The following is a 13,484-nucleotide window of genomic DNA, read 5'->3' on the forward strand; positions in this document are numbered from 1 at the left end:
ACAGCCGTGACCGGGTCGATCGGCCGCAGGGACCTCTGAGCAACGGGTTCAGTTTGTGTGAAGCATATATTCTCTGCAAAAACTTTGACTTGTTATTAGACCTCCAAACCATCCTTCGGGAAAGAGCTCTGATCATTCAGCTGAATTATTCTAATTGTCTGTTCAGTATACATATACTTAAAGGCATTTGAGTTTTCTCATCACGTTTATTTCTCACAGGGAAATTACAAGTATTATTATTATTATAAATTCCCACCACACCATGACCCTGAAACTGAAGCAGCCAAATTGAATTGAGCCATCAGTCATTTCATTATTTCCAATTGTGGTTTTACTACTGTGAGTTGTCAACATGTCTTCAGTGAAAAAGGTTAATTGACATTTCCTTCTTTTATATTTGTTCCTCATAAGCAGAACATATTATACTTTTATCAGTCTAATTATCACAAAAGCAGATGTAATTCACAGCATTTCCTCAGTCAGCTATAAGTAAAAACACCTGCGATGTTGTTTCAGGGCCTTTAATAATACTGTTTGAGTTTTATGCAACTCTGCTTCTATGTTATCATGGGTTTGATTATACAACTCAGGGCCACCATGAAAATAAATCATCAAAACAAATGTTTTGCACAGGGGTTTACAAATATGCATTATCATTATAAATTGTACTGTAATAATGTCGTGACCCCATGTGTCTACATGGGGCTGAGTACCAAACAATAAATCCCAAATACAAATTGGATAATGTATCTTATTTGAGTGTTGAAATTGGATGTTGCAAAATAAATGCTTATTCCCTCTGAATGGTTTCACTGCTGACTGAGCTACTGATGAACATCCTTATAGTTAACATGCTGCATAAAAGAAACATGCAAATTATCTGTTTTGAGCTTCATAACAATCATATCAAGAAGTGATTAAACTGTCTGTGTGTGTGTGTGCGCGTGTGCAGCTGTACAGAGGGTCTCTCATCTGTCTGTTTCCCTTGCTTGTCTCATTGCGCTCACTGAGTAGGACTGATGTGTGTGAAGGAATCAGAGCGGATATAACTCTTTTTCCTTGTTGTCAGCAGTTAACAGTGTTTCACTGTGTGCCATTGTGTATTTCTGTGTATGGGTGTATTTGTATGCCCTCCTGTCTAACATTGAACATTCGCTGAAGGAGGTGAAGACAGTGTTATTTGTGTGTGTGTGTGTGTGTGTGTGGCTGCAGCGATGGTGGTGTGTGAAAGAGTTGTGCTTTAAAGATAGTGAGTTTAATTAAAGATGAAAGAGCATATCATTAATTGATGGAAGGTAGACTATTCCATGATGTCGAAGTATGGGGGTGTGTTCACTCTCTTTCCTAAAGAAAGAAATAGAAAATGTCCCTTTTTTGAGTAAACTAGTTGAGCATGTTTAAAAAAAAGTTATTTTTGTAATTTCAGTCATTTGTAAATGTATAATCTAAAGGTGTCATTAAGATATGATAAAGACAAACATAATCAGTACTATAGTGGAGAATATGTTTAATCTGGGGAGGTGAGGAGGCTCACATACACACATTTAGATGAGAAAGAGGCATATTTAAATAAAGTGTAAATCTTTGTTGTGTTTTCTAATGGCAGATTTGTGTAGAAAGAGTGAGACAATCATGCTGCTATATCTTTGTTGTCCCGAATCCCTCAGCTTGTCCTACTCTGCTCAATTCAACTCAAAGTGGCAGAGAAGCTCCGGAGACTCTCCTCTATAAAAAATGGAGCAGCAAAAGCTTTTTCTAGAACACACTTTCTGTTACCAGGAGATTAGAAAGTGAAGGTGGAGCACTCTGGAGAAAACACTTGCTCTGGGCATCTGTACTGGAGCTGTAATCTTCACCAGAACCACATAACTCTCCAAGTGGGGGAAAATTATTGTCTTTTACACGGCACCGTGGGAAAAGACTGAACAAACTCAGTCGAGGCCGCGGCACAGCTGAAGTGATCCTCCTGACAGCTGAGGTGTAACTGCACATTGTTTAGATGAAGATATGGTTATTTAATGCAAGAGAATCACTGGGACAAGAGTTGTTATCTTATATTTATTCATTCTCTCAATATCATTTTTGATAGAACAGTACAAGCCTCATCAAATATTATATTATATAAACAGAAATAAATAAATAAACAAACATGCTACAGGACGAACGCATTAATTTTCAATTCATTGGGAGAGAACCATATAGATATGAGATGAACATAAAAAAATGCATAATAAAAATGGGAAGTAAAATAAATAAAGACAGTATATTCCTGTAGTCATTGCTATGGCTATGTCACTGTGGAACTGCATTTTAAGATCCAAAAATAGAAATACAACTCAGAGGGGTACAAAGCTAAAATAGCAGGGCCAGCAGTACACCTTGTGCTCTCAGGAGCACTTTTGTTTTCACTCTAAGTGGTGAAGCGAGGTTAAGGGTCACACATGCACCAGGTTACATCAGGAGGTAGGAAGGAGGAGGCAGTGGGGGAGGACGGCAGGGTCCCAGGCAAGGAGCTCACAGCGTAGAGTCCCGGCAGAGGACGATCTCCAGCTCAGTGCGGTAGAGTTTCCCTCCATCAGACAGGGCCATGATGCTCTTCTTGTACCCCAGCAGTCCTTTTGTGTCCTCGGGGTCCATGTCCTGCCACAAAGGACAAGGGCACAGAAAATCAGCAGGCATAAAGTCGTCTATGGACGGTGCGAACATGCAGTACAGTGCACGGGCATCTCAGGCAGCTGTTCCATCTCTGCTCTATATTTGGAGAGTAGAAAAGTAACCTGAACTGATCAATCAATGGGCTAACTATTCATTACCATTTTATTCTTGTCGCAGAGGTCCTTCAGCAAAGCATCCAGCTCCTGCTCATCAATATACCCATTACCATCCTGGTGACAGAGACGAAACAAGGTTTGAATTATACAGAAGAAATAACAGTACTTTTAAAAAGAAGACTCAGAGTCTAAAGACGTACTAGCAGCTCTTTGAGTCTGTACTGAGGCACAGTGGCACTTTGAGCTAAATGCTATAATGCTTATCATTTACCATCGTAGTTTAGCATGTTAGCATGTTAATATTTGCTGATTAGCACAAAATGAATGACATTCATTTTGTTGGATAAAGTACTGGATATATTACAATTTTGACCTGATGATGCTAGATAAAAAGTAAGGGGATCACCCAAGTTATTGCAATTAATCCTGTGGGTGACATGAGTTTGTGCACCAAATGTCATGGCAATCAATCCATTAGTTGGTGAGAAATTAAGAAAAAAACGCCATTAGAGTTCATCCATTGGGCACCATGAATGTCTGGAGAAAACGTCAACCAAATAGTTGTTGTACTAAAGTAGCTATTAAGGCTGATAACTGAACATTTTTCAAGCACTTGTTATGAGAAGTGGTATGACGTGGAAATATAACTCAAAGTGCATAAATAAGAGGCAATGTGTCATCACTCAAATACAGCTTCATCGACAATATGGAAATGTTACTTTGTTTAACATTGGACCGTCCAGCAACAAACACACATAATTCATAAAAAAACACAGATATAGTATATAAGACAACAAACACACTGACAAACATGCTCTATTCACCTTATCATAGAGGGTGAAGAGGCAGTCAAATTCTTTAACTGTGAGATTGATCCCCTTTGTAAAAGAAAGAGAGAGGAAGCAGTGAAAATTGTTAGAAACTGCAGGGTATTTCTACAGACCAGATCCAGAATTGATAATAATCCATGCAGATTATGATAACTGGGACTGGAGTTGAGTTAATCCTGATAAACCTAATCCGCTGTCAGAGAGCAATTGTTGATCTGCTCTAGGGAGCTAGCATGTGCCTTTTGCAACATACATGATACATATAAAATACATATTCAAGATGTTCATGTATGTAGATTAGTATCTTTTTTGTGCTACAAATATTGATCTATGAATAGTTTGCACATGTATTCCCTCAAATATGTCTTCCAACTAAGAATACACATGAAACAGATTATATTGAAGATAAACAATGTTCCCATAAGAGGAGCGTATCATGTTTTAAAAGATATGTTATGCTGTAATATCTCATTCCTAAAGGATTTAACATAAGTAAATATGCATTTGTGTCAATGCCCCATATGTCCATCGAGTATTTGATGACAAATAATCCTCTAGTGGTGAATCCAATAATGTTGTTTTGTTCTGAATCTCCAGTGTTTAACTTTTCGACATCAAGAGGGACAGCTGCTGAGTAGTTGTGACTAAATGCCTAAAATCAATTTGAGAGTAATGTTACCTCGAACTTCAGCAGGAAATTTTCCTGGACTGGCAAGAGCCTGCAGTTGAACAAGAAGGAAGGTTTCATCTTGATGGCATCCTTTAAAAACAACGTACACACAGAACAAATAAAAGTGGAGACACACTCACCTCGCCATCTCAGAGAGGCCCAGTTTACCATCGCCATTCAGATCAAACATCCTCAGCTGCACAGAGAGAAGAGGATGTATTAGAGAGAGCAAATAGGAGGTCTTAAAACATGAGCAGTCGTACATGTTTAAATGGCAAAAAGGGAAAGTGTAAAGTGATGTATCAGATCTTCAGGTGAGCTTGAGGATGAACCCAGACATTCATGTTATTCAGTATATTAAAATGAAAGCCTTTGGGGTTGTTGTTTCAGTTACATTATGTAGAAATGTAGCAGCCAGGTGCTATATTTTAAACATATGGGCGTAGATGTGATGTACTCCTGTATATATGAAGCAGAAATTGAAAGAATGTTCTGTTTCATGATCATTCTTAGAGTCACTGACAACATTAATAAATACGGCATAGTTTAAATGTATACAGTCAATTTTTTTTAAATGACATTGAGTTTAAAAAACATGTGGTTCCACTATAATGTTCATATAAATATGGATAAGTAGAATAAAATGTTTATGTTGTGAACAGTTTGATGAAACTCTTTAAAGACTCGAGTCTTGCAGTTATAATGTTGGGTTTGCAGAAGTACATATTCGGTGCCTAATAATACTCACAATTGTCTGTGTGTACTCATAGAGCTTCTTGTCATCGTAGTTTCTTTTAGCCTTCTTCAGCAGGTCTGACAGGAAACCCTGAAGAGAGAAAAAAACATAGCCGTCAGTGATCAGATGATATGATGCATTTATGATTGGCAGTTAGCAGTTATGGTGACTATGAATGGTGTTGATATCTACAGACCTCCGAATGTGAAAGCAAAAGTGTTTGTTTTTAAATGTTCGAGGTGGTTTTGTTTTGTGAGTGAGAATTTTCAATGGAGAGTAGAACACACATGTGCAGGTTCAAAGTAGCTCCATCAGCAGAGACATTAGCACCAATTATAGCACTGGCATGACACGGAAGCTAATCATCTAAAATAAGGTCTGGTGTGTTTACAGTAATTACAAAAGAGAAATGTGCACATACACAACTATTTATTTGATGCTCTCTCTTTTGTTTTGATATTCTAAACCCACAACTCTCAAACTCAGTGAGAGCGCTGTCAGACCAGCTGTGCAGCCTATTTAGCATGCGCTTAAAATGATTCTACATTAATGCTCGTTCTTGCAGAGTTTGGCATATTGTGTTTTACCTTCAGCTCATTCGACTCAATGTATCCACTTCGGTCAGTGTCGTACCTCCGCCAGGCCTGCAGCAGAAGAGCGATGTTGTTACAGTAGCTGTCAGAAAGCATGCATGCTACTTCGACCACAATGACCAGTAAGAAAAACACACACACACACACACACACACACTCTCCCTATATGTTACCTGATTTACAGAAAGAAAGACAGTAAAGAGAAATGACAGAGTTACGAGGGTGTCATCTGACATTGTGTAAATATAGAATTTGTCAAAGCCCTTATTAAAGATGGATACCTAAACCCCTCCAGCACTCACTGCCTTTCCCCTGCAGAAAGCTGTGCTCCATTCATAATGTATTGCTGCCTGAGAATAGCTTTAACACACAGAGCAGCCTGAACATCACACCACTGAAAACCCCCCTCAGCCCAACCCAAGAGTACACCAAGCGTGTGTGTGTGGTTATTTTCAATCGCAGTGAACCAGATGCTCGATGCCTGACCATTTCTTTTTAATTGTTTCAACATATGCTACCGAAGAAGAAGTGCGAGTCAAATATACAACTGTTTACTCGCTGGCAAGGTGTTAAATTCCGTCTGTTTAAAGGTCCTACTATCTTTGATTTAGAGTGAACAGAGAACTAGTTAAGACTATAGTTCATGTTTGGGTTGTCTGTTACACTGACAATGCTCCTTGAATTCAGTTAATTTATGTCAAACAAGACAATTTAAGTCAGCTTTATGCTGTCAGGACCAACATAGTAAATGCAGCACAGTCTCCAGTACAACTTTTAACATGTTTGTCAGTGTTTTAACTCCAGACACATCATCAAGGCTGTAAATTAACAATTTACACCCTTTCTGGACTGTTTTCACAAGAAACAGGCATCCTAACTTGACAGGGAAACAAAAGGAATGGCAGGGCAGCTGAACATGTCTCCCACAGGATGAGCTGAGACGGCGCTGCTGACTCAGGTAAAGAGGTAAAAATAGACCAATACAAATGTATACAAACTTACAGCCATAAACTCGGCGCTGGATCCCACAAACTCTCTGAAACAGAGCAGGAAGTTTTCCTCTGTGGGCAGAATTTGAGCCAACTACAAAGAGACAGAATGGTTATTATTCCAGAGACTTGATCGAAGATTGGCAGTGAAGACAGAAAACATATATGGACAGAGAAAGGGTTATTACATGCAATAAAAGCTAGAGCAAAACCAGGGATGTTGTGGATATACTTTCAGTGTCTCAACCACTAAAGGACGTTTTCAGTTAGTTCTCACCTCTGACATCTCAATTCTCCCATCAGCGTTCTTGTCAAAGTTGGCCATGAACTCCTTCATCTTTTCTTTGAACGTAGCATGTGTAGGATCCTGCAACCATCAAACATCAAATCATCAAATCACAGATGACACTTATGACACATATGATAGTGCTGCCTTTAATTTAAACACATACTTAAGAGAAAACCTTTCAAAACATGTCTGTAGTGACTTTAACAAATATCCATTTTATATCTTAAAGCCACTGGGGGGCGAACGGGAGAACTTGTTTGGACACGTGTTCCACAAACATTTCACTGTCCAGTGCTCTGTCTTTCTTTCGATCCGTTGATCCATTTATTCCGTTTGCACATTGACACCATAACAGAACACCACAGGATACTTGACAGGACAATACCGCACCTTGAAACTCCAAGCTGACACACTGGCTGACACGCCACATTGACACGGTCAAAAACTGTTGGTTTCCCGTCCACACACCTGATTCTCATTACCAGGCAATTACCTACATGCACTTTTAGGTCAATGTGCCACCCACTGTTCAATGTCAGAACTGCATGTGTAAACCCACCCCGTGTTTCTGTCAAAAACAAAAGAAAACTACAAAACTACATTATGGCTCCAACAATGTCCAAGCCCACCCTGTCCCCAAGACATTATGTTTATATTACGACTCAATTTTGCAACAGCAACGCGTATGAAATTAAATTCCATTCATTTTCCTATCAAGATAGTGAGGAAAATGTTGTTTAATTATGACGGATATATCCATATTTTATTTTGTCAAATGATGGATTGATCGCTGTGGGTCAATTTACCTCAGTACGTATTCATTAATGTGCACACACTCACCACGCCTGCTCCTCGTCTTGCAGCCTCCAGCTCTTTGAAGAAGTTCTCCAGCTCCTTCCCTTCGATGTAACCATTTCCTGCGGGGCACCAGAGGAACTAAATTAGTTTGGCACAAATGATGTTATGAAGCTTTTAAGTGGCCTGGAGCTTTGTTGACTGTTCAAAAGTTTGATTGAAGACTGTGGATGTGGACTAAAGATTAAAGGTCAATAGGGGTCTTTACATTTTGGAACAGTTGCCAAACCTTGAGTGCTGGTCTGAAGTCAACTCAAAGTGTGATTGGATCCAAGTAAGCGGTTTAAACAAAACGCGCATGCTCACAGCTGTACACAGTGTGAATATTTGGTTGCACCTCATGTCTTGAGTGAAGCATGGAGATCTACAACACAGGGAAATACGATTCACACATGTCGTCTTTGCACAACTAAACACTTTTAATTGAAAACTCACTTTGATGAAAACAAGCTCATGTCTATAGGATATTGACTTTCATGTATCTCGTGCCAAATTGGCATTTCTGCATTGTGGAGATTCCGTGATGTACTGCAGCAGGGCAAAAAAAGAGTCCATTGTAGCTGGAGTGTTTGCAGTATAATGAGTTTTCTTGCCTAAGAGGGTGAAAGTGTGCAGTCAGATTGATGCTTATTGGGGCGTTCTGTCCCCAATGCTTTGTACGTCTTGAGACAGTCACATGACTGAGGATGATTTTAATACAATAATTTACTCCACTGGTTTCCGTGCAAGTCAGAGGGTAACATGTAGGACATTCAGAGCTCTCTTTTTTTAATCATAAGAATGAGTCCCATCTGTCCAGTCCCAGCAGGACTGGGAGGGGGGTCGGGCCTTTTATCATACAAAAAACGTTAATAGAATTGTTACTTCAATTCTGGATAAAACCCAGATGTATAGAATAAAATGCAGAGAGAATTACCCTGCCCCCCTCTTCATCTCTAATCTCTTATCCTTTCATCTACTCTCCTTTCTGATCGTTTTCTCCCTCACCTCCCCCCGTCCTCTGGTCTCCCTGCTGTGCACACAGTATTTGATAGGTGCTCCATGTCACCATCTGTGCTGTGGCTGAGCTGCTGTTTTAGATATAAACAAATCACTGCAGGGACACAAAGCTTTGGGGGTGAAAACAAAGCAGGCCTACGCAACAGCGTGACATTCACCTTCAGTTCAGTTTCACTTTTTTGTCATTATTCAAACTTAAACTGATTATCTTTTCTTGACATGAATTGGCATTCTGCATCTGGCATTTTGTTAGTCAAATAATGAAATTCTGTCCACCAATGAAATGATCATATCTCCATCAGCGATATCAAATGACTTTGAGCGTTAGGTTAGGGTGTTGCTTAAAAAGACATTTTGCTGGCTTGAATCCACCAGTTCAACAGTGAGCACGGTACTCCCTCACTGTATCACTTTCTATAACACAAACACACAATCTTAGATCAGTTGAGGTTTTACAGAGAGAAAAGTAATAAATATAAACTTTCTGTTTAAGAAATGAAAAATGTAACCTTGATCATTATGCTAACAAAGTGATGTCAAGCAGGTTTATCATGGTTACCATCTTAGTTCAGCATGTTAGTATGCTAACATTAGCTAATTATCACTTAAAGCTAAGTCTGATGGGAATGTCATTGGTTTTGCAGATATTTGGGCATACATCATAATTTTGACCTGATGGTGGCGCTACATAAAAAAGCAGAGGATCACCCAAATGATTACAATTCAACTTGGGGAGGAGATGAATGTCTGTAAAATAAATGTCCTGCCAATCCATGCGTAGTCGTCAAGATATTTCAGTCAAAACCACGAATGTCAACATCGCGGTGGCGCTTGAGGAAACGTCAGGGGATCACCACAGTCAGTAGGGTTCATCATCTGGGGATCATGAACAGTTGTTGAGATGTTTCAGTCTGGACCAAAATGGCGGAATGACCACTTGACATTCCCATCCAGAGAGCCACTCTGCTCAATAGTTATCTACTATTTATACACTAACTATTAATAAATACAATATCACATTACTTCAAAACTGTTTTGATAAATTTGCACACAAAGGTTTTTTCACCTTGTGACTAGTGACTCAGCAGCACTCAGTGTCACCTAAAGCACTAATTATTCACTGAGCGCTTCATCCGTCCTGCTTGACTGGCAGAGCGGGGTTTAGGCAGATCAAGTGAGACAAAATGCATTCAAGGTGGGGAGTATACACAACCTATTGTGTGTGGCAGTGTAATGGGTAGCACTATAGGCCTACCCCTGTTAATATGTGTATATATGTGTCTCTGGATGTGTTGTTGTTGTCCTCCAAGGATGTGGAAACAACAAGAAATCTTGCTCTGATTGACCCAAAGTATACTTGAATCTCGTTAACCACCTTGTACTGTTAGATCATGCTCTTCTAATCTGAATACATTTCACATGACTAGTTTTTGAATACAGTACAGAGCATCTTTGATGAAGTACGAGAGTGGTCAAATCCTGTTACTTGTAATCAACCTTCATCAGTAACGGTGTCAGTTCATTGGGGCTTACTGCCAGAGGTTAGTTGCAATACAAAACTCAGCTGCCACATGGAGCGCACCGCTGCACACTGCATTCTGGGCAGATGCAGCCCTCTACCTCCCAAACATTTTGAAACACAGCTCAACTGCTGATTGCTCAATGGCACCTCGGAAACTATCCAGCTGCTTAACTTGTACTGACTGAGAACGACAAAAAGGATCATGCAGAAAATACTCGCTGAATGAAAAGAAAAGCCCATGAGTTTGAAATGAATCAGTGTGCACGTTCTTCAACTGGCTGAGGTCCTCAGTTGTTTGTTTGTTGTTCTCCTTTTCCCTGCAGCCAATAGGAGCTACGGTCCAGTCGGTCACTGCTGTGCTGCAGCTGTGTTCAAGAAAACAGCCTGTTGCTGCCATGATGCTATCATAGCCAACAGCAAGCCATCACCAACACGTCCCCAGAAATAGACGGTCTTTCAGAGAGTGGACAGAAGTTGTGAGTTTACTTTGAGAGAGACTATTCCTGTGATGAGGTAAAAGCCTCTATTGCCCTGGATCAATCACTTTCCATATGACTGGTTTATTTTACCAGAAGAAGGCAATGCTTTTAAACATTTTGTCAAACTTAAAAGTTTTAGTTTTTCTTTATAGTTGCGGGCCCAAAAAAGCAAACAATGTCTGTCACTTATGCAATTCACTTAAGGAATCTACCTATCAGGGTGGGGACATAATTAGCTATGTTTTCTTCACCTGCATTACAAAGAGTGTGATACCCTTTAGCAGAAGACTTAACTTCTCCAGTTGGGCTTCTAGTAGACAATTACTTAACAAAAGTCACAATGGTTGCCCTGGTCAGAGAAATTCTGGATCGATTAACCATTGATCACTGGCCCTGTTACAAGATCAATGGCCCCTAACTGGTATTTGAATAGTCAGTATTTCTCTAAATCAAACAACAAAATGGGTCATTTCTGATCGTCTCCCAAAATTGAGAGTATATTCTGAACTGGCGCCCCTATCAGCCGGACGACATTGTTTATATGCACATTTCAAAACCTTTACATCTGTCACAAAAAGATCTTCTGGTCTATCACCACTATGATCACAGTTCAAAGTTGGATGCTTTGGCTCAAAGCATGATTATGGTAAAAACAAACCAACAGTGACTGTTTTTGTGTGACTTCTGTGGGATACTTCTGTGCTGTCAGGCTAAACTGTTTGATGAAAATAAATTTGTCGGACGAGGTTTAGAAACAGTAGAGGTCAGAGCTCTTTCTGAATGGCTTCAGAAAATAATCCTTCAATTTGCAACATGAATGTCAATAAAGCTGGAGTGGCTCGTAGTGAGACAGAGACTCTTTGGCTACTTGGACATTTTGGACATTTTCCAACCAATAACACGGCTGCCTTCAGACTTCAGACCTGCTGCTATTGTTGTATTGGATGTTATCAAATGTACTTCAAAATTGAACTTAAGTACAATTTTGAAATAGTTTTTCTTTACTTGAGGATTTCCATTTTTTGTTATTTCAGAATTATACTTCACAAGATACAATTCATTTTCTTTTTAATCCACTACAATAATTTGGCTTCTAAAGTTAAAAAAATAACCTTTCAGCCTAATTCATGTGGTCTGAAAGATAAATAAACGTCAGCACCTCCTGTCGGCTCTGTTTTCAGGCCTTATAAAATCTAGTTCATGACGGGAGACTTTGGCCAAACACAGGTCATTACAGAGAGAGGGTGTTACTAGCTGTTCCACAAATGCAGATGCACATTAATTAAGGTCCCTTAGGTGAGAGCTTGATTCAACAGCGGAATATCTTGCAGGAAAAGTTTCTATTCTATCTATGTTGCTATGCTATCATTGCCAACAACTGCCTACACTGCAAAGCAACCCACAAAAGGAAGACGGGTCAAAAAAGTGTCTGACAATATCCGCCGAGCGTTTCAGAGATGGAGAGAAAATGTTGCTAATAGTTTAGTCTTCTGCTAACCGCAGCTAGGAGGCGAAACTATTGGCAACATTTTCTCTCCATCTCTGAAACGCTTCGCCGATTCCTTGCTCCAACCACCGCATGTCATTTCAAAGGACTTTACAGGCCCACAAGGTTGCACAGAAAACATTACTACCTTTGAGTTACTTTCACCAAAATAACTGCAGAAGTATGACTAGGCATTAGAAAATGGATGAGGGTAATATTAATTAATAGCAGGTAATCAAAGCACAGAGGCTCAAGTTTGTTGCAGTTCATTACAAATCCAGTGGTCGGAAATATTGTATTAATTAAGGGCGTGTGACAATATAGAGGTTTTCTCTGGCAGGGGAAACACGTTACTGATAAAACTAATATATTACTGTGTTACTCCCAGCGCTGTAAATGAATGACTATAGGCCTACTCGTGGTCTCCTGCAGGTTACTGTATGAAGCGCGAGCTTGTTTGGTGGGAGGGGCTTAGTGCAGAGAGAGCCAACACCTTTTCATTCCAACTCCTCACCGTTGATGCTTGATGTACCTTTCTAACGCATTGGTGGCCCAGCGTATGGTCTCAGTAAAGAAATGGTCAGGGCTGTGAATTCAACCAACAATACTTGCTTAGGTTTAGGCAACAAACCCACTTATTTAGGTTTAGGAGAACAACATGGTTGGGTTTAAAATAAGTACAAAAAATAAATAAAACATAAACATAAGTACGGTGAACACTTTGGCTCTTGAGCATCAATCTCCTGGTTGAAAGTTGGAGCATTTTCTATGAGCATCGAATAATGACGCAGATGGGTTTACATGAAGCTCGGTGCATCTCATACAGAGCCTAAAGGATGCCTTGTGCATCGGTATCAGTCGCAGAGGGTGTGACGAAGCGTATTTGATGCGTTGGGAATGAGGACGGACTGGAGAGCTGCAGGTCGAGGGCTGTATTTTCAAATTCTTACAATATGTTGGAGGTTATTAGAATGTCTGCCCAATAATGCCAAAAATAACTAAACATTACTCAAACAATTAATCAATTACAAAATAGTTGGTCAACAACTGATTAATAAACTAATTGTTTCGGCACTAACTGTTATAGATTTGATGACAGCATGAACAATAGTTCTATTCAGCTCCATCTGTATATCTAGCCATGTATATAAGCTATAGTGTGTTTATAATGCGGTATCGTTGGCACACACACGCACACACACACACACACACACACACACTCACACACACACACACACACACACACACACACACACACACACACA

The 13,484-nt window shown here is 39.7% G+C and overlaps 1 protein-coding gene across 1 annotated transcript in view; it reads right to left on the reverse strand.

The window, feature by feature from the left end:
* Nucleotides 1-2,044: 2,044 nt before the first annotated feature.
* LOC116382738 (calretinin) overlaps nucleotides 2,045-13,484 on the reverse strand; it is a 12,540-nt gene continuing 1,100 nt past the window's right edge. The window contains exons 2-11 of the mRNA XM_031845998.1: nucleotides 7,719-7,795; nucleotides 6,867-6,956; nucleotides 6,603-6,683; nucleotides 5,595-5,651; nucleotides 5,020-5,097; nucleotides 4,412-4,467; nucleotides 4,281-4,320; nucleotides 3,596-3,649; nucleotides 2,814-2,885; nucleotides 2,045-2,640 (exon numbers count right to left, since the gene is read on the reverse strand). Of these exons, the coding sequence (XP_031701858.1) occupies nucleotides 2,515-2,640; nucleotides 2,814-2,885; nucleotides 3,596-3,649; nucleotides 4,281-4,320; nucleotides 4,412-4,467; nucleotides 5,020-5,097; nucleotides 5,595-5,651; nucleotides 6,603-6,683; nucleotides 6,867-6,956; nucleotides 7,719-7,795 (731 nt within the window). The 3' untranslated portion in view covers nucleotides 2,045-2,514. The remainder of the gene's footprint in view (nucleotides 2,641-2,813; nucleotides 2,886-3,595; nucleotides 3,650-4,280; nucleotides 4,321-4,411; nucleotides 4,468-5,019; nucleotides 5,098-5,594; nucleotides 5,652-6,602; nucleotides 6,684-6,866; nucleotides 6,957-7,718; nucleotides 7,796-13,484) is intronic.

Source organism: Anarrhichthys ocellatus, unplaced genomic scaffold (genome assembly GCF_004355925.1).
Source record: "Anarrhichthys ocellatus isolate YVR2014 unplaced genomic scaffold, GSC_Weel_1.0 scaffold6, whole genome shotgun sequence".
Classification (NCBI taxonomy): Eukaryota; Metazoa; Chordata; class Actinopteri; order Perciformes; family Anarhichadidae; genus Anarrhichthys; species Anarrhichthys ocellatus.